This window comes from Zosterops lateralis (genome assembly GCF_965231275.1).
Source record: "Zosterops lateralis genome assembly, chromosome: 1".
NCBI classification, from domain to species: Eukaryota; Metazoa; Chordata; class Aves; order Passeriformes; family Zosteropidae; genus Zosterops; species Zosterops lateralis.
The window spans coordinates 6,347,097-6,364,825 of record NC_139762.1 but is presented as its reverse complement, the minus strand read 5'-3'; the positions used below and the strand labels follow the sequence as shown (position 1 = coordinate 6,364,825).

The 17,729-nt window shown below is 37.7% G+C and overlaps 1 protein-coding gene across 1 annotated transcript in view; it reads right to left on the bottom strand.

Annotated features, from left to right (window-relative positions):
• Nucleotides 1-4,973: 4,973 nt before the first annotated feature.
• LOC310916128 (sodium channel protein type 5 subunit alpha-like) overlaps nucleotides 4,974-17,729 on the bottom strand; it is a gene marked incomplete at its 3' end in the record, with an annotated part of 88,596 nt that continues 75,840 nt past the window's right edge. The window contains exons 13-21 of the mRNA XM_083873431.1: nucleotides 14,284-14,394; nucleotides 13,472-13,645; nucleotides 12,386-12,484; nucleotides 10,637-10,915; nucleotides 9,991-10,044; nucleotides 8,908-9,049; nucleotides 8,247-8,347; nucleotides 7,563-7,833; nucleotides 4,974-6,172 (exon numbers count right to left, since the gene is read on the bottom strand). Of these exons, the coding sequence (XP_083729557.1) occupies nucleotides 4,974-6,172; nucleotides 7,563-7,833; nucleotides 8,247-8,347; nucleotides 8,908-9,049; nucleotides 9,991-10,044; nucleotides 10,637-10,915; nucleotides 12,386-12,484; nucleotides 13,472-13,645; nucleotides 14,284-14,394 (2,430 nt within the window). The remainder of the gene's footprint in view (nucleotides 6,173-7,562; nucleotides 7,834-8,246; nucleotides 8,348-8,907; nucleotides 9,050-9,990; nucleotides 10,045-10,636; nucleotides 10,916-12,385; nucleotides 12,485-13,471; nucleotides 13,646-14,283; nucleotides 14,395-17,729) is intronic.

The window sequence follows — 17,729 nt, the reverse complement described above, 5'->3', positions numbered from 1 at the left end:
CAGGATTTTTGCAAAGGGGTTATTCTGGACCCCAGCTCCATTGTTTTAATTCCCTTCTGTGTCCATCCATGGATTTACTCACATTTCCATTCAAACACTTCTTTGCCAAGGAAAATATGTTCCCATATCCACAATAGTCTTCACCAAAAATTAAGGAGATTATTTACCTGGTATTTTCAATATATCTCTATCTCTATCTATATCTATATCTATATCTACCTATATCTATTTTAAACTTTAAAGCTATCCAAACCCTCATCCCTGCCCCATTTTAAACCAAACTCACATCTTCTTTACTTTTTATTCTTCTTTTTCTTTCTTATATCACCATTGATTTACTTATTACTGTTTCAGCTTCCAATTCGTGGTCTAATTCTCTTTTACACTGGAAATTCTCACTCGTCTTGTTTTCTGACCTTTAAACTGCAGCTTTCTTTTAGCACAACCCTCCTCCCCCTTCCTCTAAGCTCTCTGCTTCCTGCTAATACTTTTTCAGTATTTAATAGGTTTTTTTAACAGTTTTTTAACATTTTTAACAGTTATTTATCAGTTCAGGTTTCACTCTCTATACTTGAGACAGAGGCCCCAATTTTATTTTTTTTTCCCACGTTGAAAATGTCATTTTGATCGAAAACCACTAGGAGGAAGCATTCAACAAGTTTCCCTGTCCAGATGTAGATCCCAGACTTAATTTTATTAAATTCAAGTACTTCTGAACAGGAACTAAGGGGATCACAGATCCCCTCGAAAGTGCTGTGACACATAATCCTATGAAAACCTGTGTTACTATTTACCTTCCAGTCAAACTGGCTTCTCTGCTCCTGCTAAAAACAGTTCCGTGACTCCATCCTCTGAAGAACTGAAGCCACCTCTAATTTGAAAGTTAATTTCCCCCTGACTATTCTATTTGTCTTTTAAACATTTTTCTCCCTTCCTCATATTTTCCCACTTGCTTTGTTTACTGAGAGTCATGATGCATCCTCTCAGCTGTTATTTCTAGGCTGAAAAACACTAAACTTGATTCTCTTCTCATATCACACATTATTATTCATCCCAGCATTGGATCCCAGCACATGATCCAGTTTTAATTCACAACTATTGAATTGCAAAGATCTCTGGTGAACAGGAGGAAAAAATGTTGCCTTTCTTTCGAGCACAAGTGGAGGTTCATGCAGCTCCTTCAATTTACCCAAGGGCTGAGAAACACTGAACTAAATTATTCACGTGGTTCAATTAATGATAGTCTCAATGGTAAAGTCAGTTTAGTTTATGCTACAGGTCTTGAAGAAAATAGCTTTTTATTCTTCAGTTTATTTTTTTTTCTCCCATCCCCCTTAACACTTTTGATTGGTTTGCAATTATTCAAGGATTTTCCATTACTTTGATTTCCTATGAAAAATGTGTGTCCTTTAGGTGGTGAAATGAAGCTCACTGCAGAGAGGTACAGATGTTCTGAAATTCTTGTGTCATTCATTCATATATTTATTGTTCCACATCACTATCGAAGGAACAAACTGATACACCATGTTGTTGAGCTTGTGTTTCTCATGGGCTCTCAAAGGGAAAAGCTCTCAAGCCTCAATTTTTTTTTTTTTGTTTTCTCTGTGTTAATAACCTCTTTAAAAATGCAATAATTTAGGATAAAATTTAAAGTGATATATAGTTTATGGAAGATGTAACTGTTGAACAGACCAGACTGTTAATGCAGCCTGGGTTAAATAATGACTAAAATCATATGAAATATTGCTCTGAGTGACCAAAAAGGAAAGCAAGCCATCTGGAACCAAGGCTGTATGTCACACAGCCACCACAGGAAAGTATGATGTTTGTAAGGACATCAGTAGGATCCAAAATTAAGGGGCTCAGAGGAGAACCAGAAGGATTTGGAAGATTATTTATTTATAAGGGTGCATTTTCTTACTGCTGTGCTTATATTCATAATTTTATCTCCCAAATTTTTGGGACTTCCTTGTGGCCTGGAAGGTTTTCTTGTGGCCTTTCATTACATAAAGAGGGTTTATAAGAAAGATGGATGGAGATTTTCTATCAGGGTTTTAGACTGAAGAGGACAGGTTCATCTTTGACCTAAGATATTTTTGCTATAAAGATGGTGGTGCACAGGGTGCCCAGAGCAGCTCTGGCTGCCCCATCCCTGGAAGTGCCCAAGGCCAGGTTGGATGGAGCTTGGAGCAACCTGGGATAGCGGAAGGTGTCCCTGCACCTGGTCTTTAAGATCCCTTCCAACCCAACCCATTCTTTGATTCTGTGATTAAAGAACATGGCAGGGGAACTGTCTTCCCTAAAACAGTATCACCTTTACTCAGAGTTTCTGCAGAAGGTAAATTTCACCCTAGAGGGTATTTATCATTTCTTACACCAACAAACAATTCACTTAGGGTACCAAATTAACTTTGGCATCTGATCTCCTACATTGGTGGAGCTCTGGCTCTGTTTCAGGGTGGCCTTTCCAGAGAGAAGGATATTAGTGATGCTTGTATATGTCTGACTAACAGTTAACTGCTTTTACAATAAAAAAATACTTCTTCCTGGCACACAAGCTGGCAAAGATGAGTCACACCACATTTAGGTATGGATGTGTTTAATACAATCTCCTGGGATGATGTGATACCAGGGCAGTTCAGTGCATCCCCAAATCTTTGAGAATGATGCATGTGGCTCATTACTGCTCCTCAATGCATCCTGCACCTCTTGGGAAGGTGACATTGAACAGGCTGGAGCTGGGAAACACCATCCCACCAGTGCCATGAAGTCAGCTCCTCAGCTGTGGTTGTTCGTATGCTGTGAAAGTGGTTAAAAAAAATTTAGCCAAATAAACCCATTTAATTTCATTAATTCTTTTATAGTTGTCAGATTTATTTTTTTATTTGAAGGAATAGAGCCCCTGGGTTCTAAAGGCACAGAGCTGTTGACTTTTCTGATAAAACACAGATTCACCATGCACCTACCTTAAAATCTGAAGGAGCATTAGTCAAAATTATTTAAAGGAGCTACCATTTCAGGATTGGCTAGGGAGAAGCTAAGGGAACACTCCAGAGGAAACTAAAAGGTACTATGAATATTATTTATTTGCATCAGTCTTCAGACAACATTAACAGAAAAACAGAGTCTCATTATTAGGTCTAATTTACCATCCATAATCAAAGAGAATTTCTGTCCAAAAAGCTCACAATCTAAAGAGGTGGGAAAGACAGACGAAAGCAGCACAAGACATAAGAATATAACTGCTACCAGAGGGAAGGGGCATTCAGGAGAGAAGAAAACTTGGTGCAGGTTGCAAACAAGTGCACAGCAGGTCCCACTCAATCACTGGGCTCTTTTCTGGCTGAAATCAACGTGGAGGAAAAAGTTCACCCAAGCCTTGCCAGAACCTGCCAAACTTAACAGTGATCACAGAGCATCAATGTCACAACTAAGAAAAAGCATCTTAAACCTTAAAGACAGTAGCATATGTAAGAAATTAAAATGTCAGGGGTAATTTGTGACTACATCAAGTACATGACAAAGGGAAACACAACAGTCCTTAGTCAGCAAAGTGCATCAGTGGACAAATCTCCAAAGTAAATATGCAAAGGACAAAAGATTAAGTAGTGTTTGGGCATATGTTTTTCTGAGAAGCCTGAGCTATGAGGACATGAGATAAAGGACTTCATAAGAAAAATGTGGTGAGATGAGAAACCATGAGAGCCCATCTGCACATGCAGTTCCATGAAAAGTAGAAATTGTGATTACATCCTTAGTCTTACATTAACCCCAAACCCAAGCACTTCAATCCAGACTTCCTTCCTAATTGCCTACATGACTCATAATTTGTTTTTTTCTAACCTTTGCAGGAGAGAGAAGGCTGGTTCTCCCCTCAGAGAAACACAGGTAGGAGGAAGAAAGGCTCCTACCTCCAAAGGGAAACATTCATGGCCATGGATGATGTTCATCACCACAACAAGGACACCTCTGATGGGTCCCATGTGGAGCTCCCCACCCTTGGTTTGTGGTGTCTAAGGGAGTGGCTGAAGTGATATCACCAATTTCCAGCCAGGCTTTTTTTTGTTTCTCTTCTCTACCACATTGTCAAGAATGAACTTGAACACAAAACCATTAGGAGAAGTTTGAGGAAAGTATGCAATGAACACAAATTTTTATGGGGTGACTGATGGTAGAGCTGCCTTCACCTCACCGCCAGAGGAAACCATGTTAAAAAAAATAATCCTCACAAGCAAAACATAAAGCAAGGTTTTGCTCTGTTCAGTATGACTTCTGTAATACTAAGAGTTGTATTTATTATTTCATTAAACTTCAGTAACGCAACTATGATAACATACATGCCATGGTTTATTCTGTATATTGATCATATGGGAAGAAGTCCACTACACTGTGGAATACTGTGGATCATGCAGGATCTATGGTTGTGGCACATCTGTCCCCATACATTAAAAATAAAATAAAATAAAATAAAATAAAATAAAATAAAATAAAATAAAATAAAATAAAATCATCAGCAGTTTGCTAAACAGGTTTATAATGATAGTAACAATTAGGAATGGAATAGATTTTAGCTCCTTTCCATTCCTCAATTTATACTCATAGTGACATTCATTTTCTGTTCTCCAGTAGATCCATTGGTACTTGGACTTTTCTCTGCTTCCCGTACAGGGGAAATATCAGCTGAGGTTGTCTATCACTGCTGTGAACATGTCACAGCACCCAGGTACCATGGGACCTGCTTTGCAGTGAGATGCCACTGATCAAACAGATCCAAAACCTTTCTCTGAATAGGTAAATATTGAAGAAAAATGAACACAGCAGAGCCAAAGGCCACGATTCTCAGCTGCCATAATTAACTGATCACCATCCACAGACCTGGTTTTATAGGGAGGCTGCCTCCTCTGACATGTATTTACAATATCATGTTCTGTGAAAATTTTAAAAATATTGTTAACAGCTTTGTCACTGATAAACTACTTAATGTCTGGAGACTGTTGACTGCCCATTATTTCTCCATTCTCAACCACGAGATTGCCACTGCTCTCTCTTGTGACACTGTCATATGACACAGGGATGGACACTGAGGACAAGGTTTCAGACCTGTTGGGACTCCTGCCATAATTTGCACGCAGCATAGATGCAATGGGCCCTTCGTTTTCTGGAGCATTCTCTCCCAGAGTGTCAGAGCTGCAAGTTCTGCGCTGGTAGAGGTAGGAGGCCTGTCTGAGGGAGCGCTGGAGCAGGTGGCTCCTGTAGGCGCGCTGGATCACCGTTGCCGACGCTTCCTTCTGCCTGTGGCTGAGCGTGGTGGATATTGGCTCATAGGATTGTTTTGATGGGTTGGCAGCCATGAATTTCTCTTCCATTTGTACTTTTAATGCATCCAGGTCCTCAAAGTCTCCCAACACCCTCTTGGTGAAAGCAAACAAGATGTCCAAGCAGTGTATCTTGTCCCCACTGACCACAGGCAGGTCCATTGCTGTGAGTTCAACTCTGTTTGGTTTTGGTACACGCAAAGGCTTAGGCAGAGCATCTGCGAAGTCCGAAAGCGCAGAGAAAGTTATAAACTGAGTTGCCTCAGGATCAAACTTCCCCCAGATTTCATAAAAGATGTCAAAGTCATCTTCCCCTAAAGGCTCTGTACTTTCCTCAGTGGCAGCATTGAAGTTCTCCAGAATTACGGCTATATACATGTTTACAACAATGAGAAATGATATAATGATGTAACTTACAAAATAAATAATACCTATGGCAGGTTTACCACATTCACCTATGGTACCATTTATGTTTGGATCACAGAATGGTGGCCCAGTGTTTAAAATAGGACTGAGAAGACCATCCCAGCCAGCTGACGTGGTGATTTGGAAGAGACAGAGCATGCTGTTAGCAAAGGTTTGGAAGTTGAACATGTCATCAATGCCATCTTCCATCTTCACATAGGCAAAGTTAGCCATGCCAAAAATGGCATAAATGAACATGACCAGGAACAGCAAGAGGCCAATGTTGAACAGAGCAGGTAGGGACATCATGAAGGCAAAAAGCAGCGTTCGAATTCCTTTGGCTCCCTGGATGAGTCTCAGGATCCGCCCAATCCGGGTCAAGCGAATGACCCTGAAGAGTGTGGGTGGTAAGAAATGTTCAAAGGCTTGGCCAATGCTGGAAAGCAGTAAGGCTGAAAAGGAGGATAACAACTCATTAGAATATCATATTTTTCCTAGTCAAGAGGCTGGAATGATAATATATTTACAGCTCACATATATTTGATGTGTGTTTGCCAGGCCCTACCAGAATAACTGTGAGGAGAACCTGAGGTGAAATAATAGTTGTTGAAATCAACAATTATTATTATTCTTCAGCCATCAGAGGACAGTCCCTGTTGCACTAAAAATGACAAGGAACTTTCTGTGCACAACTTCAAATATCTGTATCAGTTGACACTTGATGGCTGATGCTTTTCTTTGACTCTGGTTGCATGAATATTTCAGCAGATTCAAGTTGTCATCTACATTTTTCTTCAAATACTGACACTAAGCCTAAACTAAGGAAACAAGATATAATGCAATATCATGGTTATCATTTAGATCATATAGGCATGATATGTAGAAGCAAACAGAGTAATGAACACAGAAGTTGTGCATGCCACTCTAGGATGGCTTTTGGTTCGCTCAGGGACAGAGCTACACATGGATGTTATTTTTTCTTTGTTTGAATGAAATAAATGTCATCTAGCAGCACTAGAAGAGGCTTGTCTTTTCTAAGTGTAGCTGTTTTGGACACTTGTTTTGTATTTACAATCCAGAAATGTAATTTCTCATGAAAGAGCCATAATCTCTCTGGAATCTTACTTACCCAAGACATGAGTCACAGTAAAGAAATGAAATATCCTTCTTCCCCTAAATGCCTGTTGCTAGGGAAGTACTAGCCCTGGGAATAGTTCTATTGGCAGGAAGCTCAAATTTGCAACAAAGCTCTTTACCCCATTCTTCCATAGCAATGCCTTCAAATAAAAACTAATATATTTTTGGTGATCTTTTCTATTGTGTTACAAAGTGTGAACCCTTATCTTCAGTCAGCAATGCCTGAATTTACAGAAACTGAATTCTACTGGTTATAATCTAATTCCAGTCTTCCTATTCTATACCTATACCAGTATTCCCATTTTTCTATATATTTCAGTCATCTGTCCAAAGCACAGATAACAAAACCCAATAACTGATCTGATTGAATATTTCTTAGTTGGTACTAATTTGGTGACAATGGAAATCATCATGTAATGTGATACTGCTGTGATGGGGTTTTCATTCTGTGTTTCAGATGAGCAAAAAAACCCCCAAACCCCTAAAGAACCATTATAAATACATACACACTTTTACTAAAGGAATTGTTTTAAATCTCATTTCATATAATCTTGAGGGAGGTTGCTTATTTTTTCCTTAAGACTTTACAGTACTACAACTTACATTTCAATTACTAGTTGCAGTTAATACATTTTCGCTACATCTTTTTCTTTGTAAAAAAAATTAATTGATATAGTAAAGAATTTTCAAGACAATTTTACTTACCAACAAGTGACATAATAACAACAACTAAATCAAATATGTTCCAGGCATTTGAGAAATAGTACTGCCTCAGAGCCAGCAATTTCAGCACACATTCTGCAGTAAAGATGGTAACAAACATTATATTGATTTTGCTGAGGACGTTTGTCTTCGCTTCACTTTGCTCATAGGTTTCCACCATCATTGTGATCATGTTGAGGCAGATGAGACCCATGATGATACCATCAAACATTTGAGATGTTAAAATGTCAAAAAGAAAACCTTGGTATCTGTTCTAGAGGGGAAAAAATATATCTGACATCAGTTATGAAAATAAGGAGTACCCACCCATACATGTTTCCAACATTTCCAATTTTTATGTCGCAAAGTCACTCAGCTACAATGAAGTCAGAGAAATTGGAGAAAGGCAGCGTACAAAAATGACATTAAAAATCTCTTTCTATCTTAAAGTTTTATCAGTACCAAGGTGAATATAAAACTCAGTAATATTTATGCAGAAAACTTAATATTTAACCTGTAAAATAATTCAGTCAACTTTTTGGTGTGGAACTGAATTTAGAGCACTGTGTGAGTATCAATGTAAAGACAATATGAATAATTCATATGCAATGTATAAATACATGCACTTTTCAGTTAATTCAATTGCATTTTTGCAATGCATTTTTCCCAATAAAGAATTCAGTTTACCAAAGGTCTTGGAATGGGTTTTTGAGGTTTCTTGGATCCCAACTTTTTCATTGCATTGTAGTATTTTTTCTGTTCTTCTATCATAAAGATATCTTGCCCACCTAAGTATACAAAGAAATGTCACTGTTATTTGGTGAGAAGCAAAACTATTGTACTTAAAATATCTAAAAATCTGGAAACTGGCATTCCTTCCTTTTTTACACCTTGCTGTTACTGGCTCTTTTCATATCATGTAACTGTGTCCAAAAAATCAGTGGCACAAACCAGCCATTCATGGAGTAGAAGTCTTGCTCACTTCTCAGCTCACTCAAACTCAGCTCACTCAAAAGGCATGCAAACAAAAAAACATGGACAGGATCAAATCTTTCCCTGGTTTCCCATGTGCTGGGCTTGCTGGAATATCAAAATCACTCATCAGAGCATCTGTAGCAGACAACTTTCTGAATAACAAATCGCCTGTCATGTTGAGTTCCTCAAGAGGAGTGAAATTTTAAGTGGCCTTGAAATGTCTGGGGAAGATCTAGGTGTTCAGGTCACAGGGGAAGAGAAAGGAGAAAGTAATTTCTTGTAACTTAATTAATAATGCTCTAATAATAACTGCTCAGTAGCGGTTTTAGATTCCATGTATTGGACCTTGTTCTCTAAAGCACAACCAATACACTTATCTTTCTCTTTTGCTGGTTGAAGTTGTCAATGATTACACCAACAAAGAGGTTCAGGGTGAAAAAAGATCCAAAGATGATGAAGAACACAAAGTAGAGATACATGAACAGATTGGCCTCCATAATTGGCTGTTCATCTTTCTGCAAGAATGAGAAGCAACTTGAGAAATAACACACAGCAACATGAGCCCAGTTCAGAATAATCTTCATATTGAAGCTGCTCTCAAAAATTGATTTCAGGAGGAACTAAGATTTACAGCCTTACTGCTTATTGTGACCAAAATAGTATAGTTAAAACTACCAATAGTGCATAACACAAAATTTAGTTTGAATATTCTTGACATGATTTTTACAGGCATTGCAGAAGCGCCAGTCCGGTTCTTTCTAATAAGAACAGGAGCTATAAATTTTTCAGTACATGAAAAATGAACCAAATTATGTAGAAGTAAAATTCCAATCTCTTGCCATTAAAATTCTTAGCCTAGATATGTAGTTATTCTTGTTTCTCTTAGCAAAATTTTCTGTGATGGCAATTATGAATAAAAAAAAGAATTGGAAGAAGAAAAATAACTTTTCAAATTGAAGAACAAAGAAGAAAGACATTAAAACACACCAATATATAAACATATATAATAAATATATCAATCTATGAAAATACTATTATTAGTATTTTCATATTTTATGTATTATGTATTATTTATATTTTATATATAATATCAATATATTTATATTATAATAGCAATATTATAATACTAAAACACTTTTAAAATACTTTTATTCCTTTGAAATACTAATAAAATTGAGAGATTCTCTATATTTCAGTTTCTTTCCTTAGTAAGTCATACCACTTTTTTCTGTGTAAGTGGGTGGATCTACAGCAGAAACCCTTTCCCCATTGCAACAGAGAAGCTTTAGGATACTATGAGTCATTTGCAGATTAAATGTTTACATCATCTAACAAAAAATAATTTGTGGTAGTATTTAGCACAGACAAACAGCAGATCTAGAAGTGCAAAACAAATACTACATTTGCAGAAAGCAGTAGCATTGACAAAAAATATGGTTTGATCACAATGACTCACCTCTCGTGAATCTACTGCTGCATACATGATGTCCATCCAACCCTTGAACGTTGCCTGGAATGAGAGATTATGGAAAATGTGTTGAACTTTGATGTTAAAAGTCTTCACATGATTTGCAATATCTGAATAACACTGACAGAAGGAAGAGCCTTTCCTATGTTCACATGCACAAAGCACCGAGCTCTGGCTGCTGCTGTGTGGCATTCTCAGCCTTATGAAAGGATATGAAAGCTCTCAAGAGGGAGACAAAACACTTTATCCTAGGATTCTGACAGAGCAAACCTTCATCAGCACAGCACTAAAGGCCATGCAATCCTCATGGCTGAACAAATCCGCATTTTGACAGAAAGGTTTACTGTTTGCCCCAGAATTCCTTCTGAGATGGACTCCAAGTCTCAGGATCACAAAACTGGTGGAGGCTGCAACAGCATTTGCCCACCAAATGTTCCTTTATCACCTAGAAAATCACATCAGGGTCTCATCTGTCCCCCTTTTCCCATTTGTGTGCATGAACAGCCAGCTACAAGGGGAGAGCAAACTGCAGGATATTTCACTCCTTGCATCACCCTCAGAGATGAGTTAGGAACTGACAAAAGGTCAAGCCCATCTGACAAGCTGCTGGCTACTGAGGACAAGCAGCACTTACCACCTGAAGAAGAGCCAGGTAGCCAGAGCCAACATTATCAAAATTGACTTTAACGTTGACCCAGAATATTTTTCCAGTACTGTTATACATCTCACAGTCTCTTTTGGTATCGATGAAGATATTTAATTCGGAATTTTCATCTGTCATATTGACACATTTCCAAAACTTCCCAGCAAAGAGCTTCACTCCCATGATGCTGAAGATGAGCCAGAAAATGAGGCAGACGAGCAGAACATTCATGATGGAAGGGATGGCTCCCAGAAGGGCATAGACCACAACCTTGGATGAAAAGGGAGAGGAAAAATTTGCTTCAGAAATAGGATGGGCCCAGGTATCTGTAAGCAGTCACTTGGTCATCTCTGCAAACAAAACCTGATGTTTTCCATGTAAATACTAGTCACAGCTGGCAGGAGGACCTTGAACAATATCTTTACTATCTATTAGACTTTCAAAGCAGTAGTTGATACTTCTTCTTGGTCTGCTGTGAGACTCTACTACCACTAAAATGTAAGTCTACACTATTTATTTTTTTACTTTTTTAAAACTTTTCCTTGTTTTTGGAATAGAACATGGTCTACTTGTTTCTTTGTTTTAGACTTTATTAACATAAAATTTCTGAAGTATTCATCCATGGGCACTAGTGCAGAGGACTATTTTTAAGACTGTCAAAAGTAGTTCCTGAAAGGACTAGTAATAATTCTCCACTAGTAATTTGCTTCATTTATTTTTAGTGGATTATGATTGTGTTTGGGGTCTATAACCATAAGCCAGGTACATTTTCTGTGCTAGGTGCTGTATCACCACAGAAAAGTGTCTATGCAGATTTTAAATGTATGCTAAGACACAACGGATTGCTTAAAAAAAACTGGTAAGGGAATGGTGGGAGCATTTCTTTGAGTTTCACAGTGAAGGCAGTGAACTCATCTATGAAGCAGCAAAGAAAAACTTCATGGACCAGCAGAAAAATTAAAAGGCTTTGTGAAGGTTTTTTTGAGACTGTCCCACACACTTTCTTCATAGCAAGACAGAAAGTATGATATCACCTGTTTTACTATCAAAATTTACTCCAGATAAGGAAATTTTGATGCATTCTGCTGACTAATTTAATGATATTTCTCCCTGTCTTCATAGTGCCACGACTGCAACCACAGAATTTTCAGTCTCACTTCCAGAATAAAAAAATAATAAATAAATGTGCTCCTTTGATGGGAAAAGAAAATCTAATGTTCTACAGACAAACACTGTTGTTTTCTGAAGGAACTCTATTTGAAGCAATAACTTGAGCAAAGTACTTTTTAATAGGCTACAGTTCTTGTAAATCAATCCAGTAAAAAACATTCAAAATTGAAGTGACTCTTTCCTCTGAGTTAGCTTGCTATCAGATTTTGAAAAATTACAATTGTGCTCACGCAATTCTTATTCTCATAGTTCTTATTCTCTACTTTTTTTGCCTATCTCAGTAAGACAGGGACACAAGAATGTCTGAACAGCAATGGAACAAAGTTCCACCTAGGCCAGTTTTAGTTTCAACAGCACTTGAAGCAATCACTCCTGGAAAGTCTATAAGGAATGCCCAAGTACAGAAGAGCTCAACCAAGGGTCTCTTTAAAAATTCATTTTATAGTTTCTAAACTGAATGCAGGGTGAACATGTTTTCATGAACAATGTGTCATAAAGACACAGTGATGAGTAACAAATGTGTTATGTGCTTATCAGTTCTGACAAGCTTTAGTTTGCCATCAGTCTTACCCTCATTCCCTCAAACCGTGACAGTGCTCTCAAGGGTCTCAGAGTCCTAAGAGATTTCATGGGCCCAAAGTTACTGCCAAAGAGGTTTATCAAAGAGACCTGAGTGGGAAGACAAAGGAAAAGTATTAGCAATGTCCTGTCATCTGCTTCCTTTATTTCTGTTAAAAAAAAACCAAAATCCAACCAACAAACAAAACCATGCTTTCGGTGTTGCCTTGGGTTGCAATATGTAACCAAAAACATGTATTCTATTTGCCATCTGTTGAATCTGGTTGGGGAGGTGTTTATCTCCTGTACAACCCATTCCTCATAACTCCAGAGGGCGAGGGGCAGGTGTCTTCTGTTAATGGGCCAGTTCTTAAAACCAAGTGGGGCAGTGTTCTTATCTCTTCCAGGACTGACTCTCCCTCCAGGGGATATCTGCTGTTCATGGGCCATCCAGGCTCACTGCACGGCTGATACAATTCCATCATCCCACTGGGAGATGCTCCAGCCAGCAGGAGGAGCCAAACATTCCTACCTGGATAAAACCTGAGATTCAGAACACAAGGACACCCTGTTTTGATCTGAGGAAAGCTGGACCCATCTCACCACCACTGGACCTTCAGAGAAAAACTCCACCCTTCTACAGGATCATCTCTGTTTCAACAGAACCACATCTGTCACTCCAGGAGGACTTGATTGGACTGACACCAACACCCTGACCAACAGGGGTCAGGTCATATTCTGACTCAGTCAGTGTTTCTAGGATTCTTTTATTTGCTTGGTTTTTTTCCTACTACATTAGTATTTTTTAATATTCCCAGTAAAGGACTGTTATTCCCATTCTCATATCTTTGCCTGAAAACTCCCTTAATTTCAAAATTGTAATAATTTGGAGGGAGGGGGGTTGTATTTTCCATTCCAAGGGAAGTTCCAGCTTTCCCTGGCAGACACCTGTCTTTCCAAACCAAGACAGGTGCCTGGAGTACAATATCCTGACACCACTGCTACAGGGGTTAAGGGCACTGTCTGAAATTTACATCCAGAAAATAATCAGGGATTCTGCTGCTAATGCTGTGTAAGAACAGCAAAGGCAGAACTCACAGCTACAATGAGGAAGTCCAGCCAGCACCAGGCATTGGTGAAATACTTCTTAAAGCCATAAGCCACCCACTTCAGAAGCATCTCCAGAACAAAGATGAAAGTGAACATTTTATCAAGAAATCCCAGAATCGCTTGAATTCTTTCCCTCTTATTTAGATGGATGTCTTCAAATGCCTGAATTCATAATAGATACAGATAAATGGGAAAGATCAGAAATTAACCTTGTAAAATTAAAGTCAAGCAACACTGAGACCCTTTTATCATTCAATTTGATATAATAAAGATCCGAACACCATTTGTTACTCAAATCTATGCCAGCTGATAAAAGTATAATTCTCCCTGTGCTTTCTCTTTCTTTTTCTCTATATAATACAGCCCTGTGGATGCATCCTTTCTGCACAATGAAATCCTAGAAAGACTGTATATATTTTTAGAAATTTATAGCATAAATTATATATATTGAAGAGAATGAAGTAATTTTTTCCCAACTTGTTTGTTTTAATGGTATAAAATCTCTTTAATATTTCACAATTGTGACATAACTTCCTGAGAAAAATCCAGTATATAGCCAGAAGAAACAGCTTCTGAGATTCATATATTCTTAGCTTAGCTCATGCTCTCTTATAATTTTTAATAATATCAATAATAGATATGCAATAACTAAAATGATGAATAAAAGACTGCTATTTGAAGACTCTTCCTTCATAATGAGTTCAAAGATATTCACTTTGTTTGTTGCTAAGAACAACTTCTCTGGGTGCAATTTAAAGCCAAAAATCCTTCATGAATACATGAAACTGTGCTAGACCAACCAGGGCTCCACTGCTCAGAAGAATCATGAACACGATAAAGGATTCAAACCAAGAATGCTCAACAATCTGGTAGCAGGTTTTCCTCAGATTCCACCAGATTTCTCCTCCAAACTTTGAAGATCTATCCGGGCAACAATGAAAGTACCGAGCACATCCTGAAAGTGAGAGACAGCAGTGAGTGCAGGGAAGGAATGCACATGGATGTGAAGGCATGGCCAGGAAACTTCTGGGGACAGGACAAAGTCAGTGGTCACAGTTACTGCATTGTTGTTGGTGGCTTCTGTGTTTTACAAAAGAAAAAAAAAAAAAAGAAAAAAAAAAAAAAAGAAAAAAAGAAAAAAAAAAAGAAAAGGATACATCTAGTTTAGCTTTTCTTGTAGCTCGTATTTATATACACAGTAGGTGTATGTAAATAGGTGAGGTGCCCCCTTGGACAACCTTCCATTATTTCAAGATATTTCCGAGACACTGGACAGGCTCTCACTGATCTGCTGTTGGGGCTCAAAAACTTCAAGGCCATGGGAAGAAGAGTCTTGATGTTACAAGAGCCATTCTCAGTTTCTGTTCACTCTTGGGAAAGCAGAGATGAGATGCTGTAACCCCAGCATAGAAAGGCACCAAATTTGTCAGGATTGATCTTGTGAAAGCCAGTGTCGTTACATATTAGGGTAGGAAGAAATCATAAAAGTTCTTCATACATCCTAGAACAACTTGCAAAGCTAGATATTGTCTGATGATTTGAAAAGAGTCCTCAAATTATTGGATGATATTTAAGGTCCTTTCCAACCCAGGTCATTCTGCAATTCTCTAATCATCACCGTATAGAAATTGAAATAATCTTAACAGCTTATTTTGCTTATTTCACTCCTTTATTTGAGATTGTTCATGAAATGTTATTCAAGGAATGCTCTTACTGCTGCAAAGTATTGATAAATACTTTGCGCCAAGTGACCATTGCCATGTGAGACATGATTCCATGCACACTTTTTTGTGTGAAACCCCCAGAGTGACTTGGTTGCTGTTGAACTGAGTGAAATTCATCTCACCTCACAATCCTATTTTTCAGAATGGGGTCTATACCATTGCCCATGTCTTCAAAGCAGTTGGCTTTTTAGGGAAAAGGGTTTTATTTTTCAGGTGTCTCAGTCTCTGTGTTGACTAGGTAGGGACAACTATTTAGCTTTTTTCAGATAACTAAAATTAACTAAAAATAATCTGACCCTATTGGCTCAGCACCAGTAGAGAAACAAGTTGAGTTTTCCCTCTTCTCACTTCCCAGTAGTGAAACCATAAGAGTCTTACCTTCTGGAAAACATTGCTCTGGAGTCTTGAAGTCTTCAGAAAATTCTGGAATCTGTTTTAAAACATCTTTGGGATTTGCCAGATCCACTGTGCTGGCGGCAGAAGAGCTGAAACCGTCCAACTACCCAATAATATCAGTTATTGATTCTTTCTAATTCAGGTCCAAATGAATAAATTAATCCATGAATAAATAAAACTCAAAATTAAAGCTTTGTTATGTACTAATATTACAAGTGCTATTGGTAATGGAAAACACTTTTTGATTTTAAAAGATAGAAGCTTAGAAGTTCCAATATGTGCATTCAAATAGAGGCCAAAGCTCTACAATTCCAATATCTACGTGAACCAGATGTCACTGGGAAAATCAGCTGGGAAATTGAAGAGCCTTTAAATTGCATATTAGGGAATGTCGTTCTCAAAACAGGAGAAATTACTTGGGTTAAAACCATGAAATCATGGAAAGATGCATTCACACAGGACACACAGATAAATATATCCGTTATCATGCCAGGAACTGAGCACCCATGACAGTATTTAGGAAGTAGAAATTGGAATCATACCCTGTGTTCTCCAGTTACAAAGCTTTTTGCCATCCCATTAAACCAAAGACAATATGTTATGAGTCAGCAGTTTGTTAACAATTACTTACTCTATGTTTTTGTTCTTTCATATTTCCATAATGCTGTTTTTTACTTCTTTGAATGTATTCTACATTCAAAATTATTTTAAAAGTACTGTAATCTGGTAACAATGATCTTTAATGACATAGAGAGAAACTCATTTCAAGCATTATGTTTCTTGAATCCAAGATACTAAGGACACAGGGAGACTTGATGGAATTTTCCACATGGAAGCTTATCTCTCTTTAATTCTTTTTTTCTTAATCCTCCTGTTTTGTGGACTCAGAATTTAATAAATGGAAGGTATCAGAGAGTATTTTATAAATTATTCATAATTGCTACCAAAATTACATCGTAGTTTCCCCATTTTTACATGCTCTCTTTCCTATACTTATACTTTTCTTTGAAATAAATACCTAGAAACCCTTTGATTTTGCTCACAGAATTCCAGCTCCAGTATTGGCTCTTGTCCTGCCAGACCAGGTACTGCAAGTTCAGAGCTGCTTCTGGTAACCCCCTGAACAGGAATATGCCTGTGTTTGACCAGTATTGGAAAGTCAACATCACTGAAAAAAAATAAACTGTTACCTCTTTTTCTTCTGGTGATGAGAGTTCACCCTTCCTGTCCTTTCCTAGATAGAGCACACTTAATTCTTCAGAAGAAAATCCTGATCCTTTACTCCAGCTGCCTGAATTTTTTGCTCTGTCTCCCATTTGCCTCAGGTGATTTTCATCCTGAAATTAATCTGTGGATTAGAGGAGCTTTCTTTTGCCTTTTTAGGGGCCGTACAAATCAGAGGGAAAAAAACCAGTAAGTTAAAAATCTCATTTAAATTGAGACTCTCCAGACAAGAGTTATAAGAAAGGATCATTTTGTGTCTCTGATTTTACCTAAGGATAGAACTTTTCCCCAACAGACATACAGCAAATGAAGACATTTTAGCCATCTATTCAGAACTTAAATGAGAATTCTTACATAGGAATTAAGAGGGAAATTTAGGATGGGAAATTGTAATACCAGAATGACAATTGTGATTAAAGCAGAACTGTAAAACTCATAGAGCACAAAGAAATAGGGTAAATATATAATGTAGAATTAAAAACATGTCCTTAGTAGAGCCAGTCCTTAGTTAGTCCCATCCACTTCAAATAATTACTACATACTACACACAGCAAGGAAAAACATGAAGTAAGGATCAGAGCTATCAATTCATATTCTGAATCCATGATAATGTTCTGTATGCAGAACATGTGTTTTTGCCCTTTTGTGCAAATAATACCAGAACAGTTGATATTATTCATAAATATTTACACAAAAAAATACAAGTTCACCAAGGACTGCCACAATTACCTGTGTGCACCACAGCATGTCAGCCAGAATTCCTGCAAAATTTTTCTTTTAAACCATGAATTAAAGAATCTTGATTTTAAAAGGCTCCAAGTGATGATTTACCCTTGATAAAAATATTTTTACTTTTGGTTCTAGCTCAAAAGTTTGTAGCACTCTGGAAACTGACCAACATA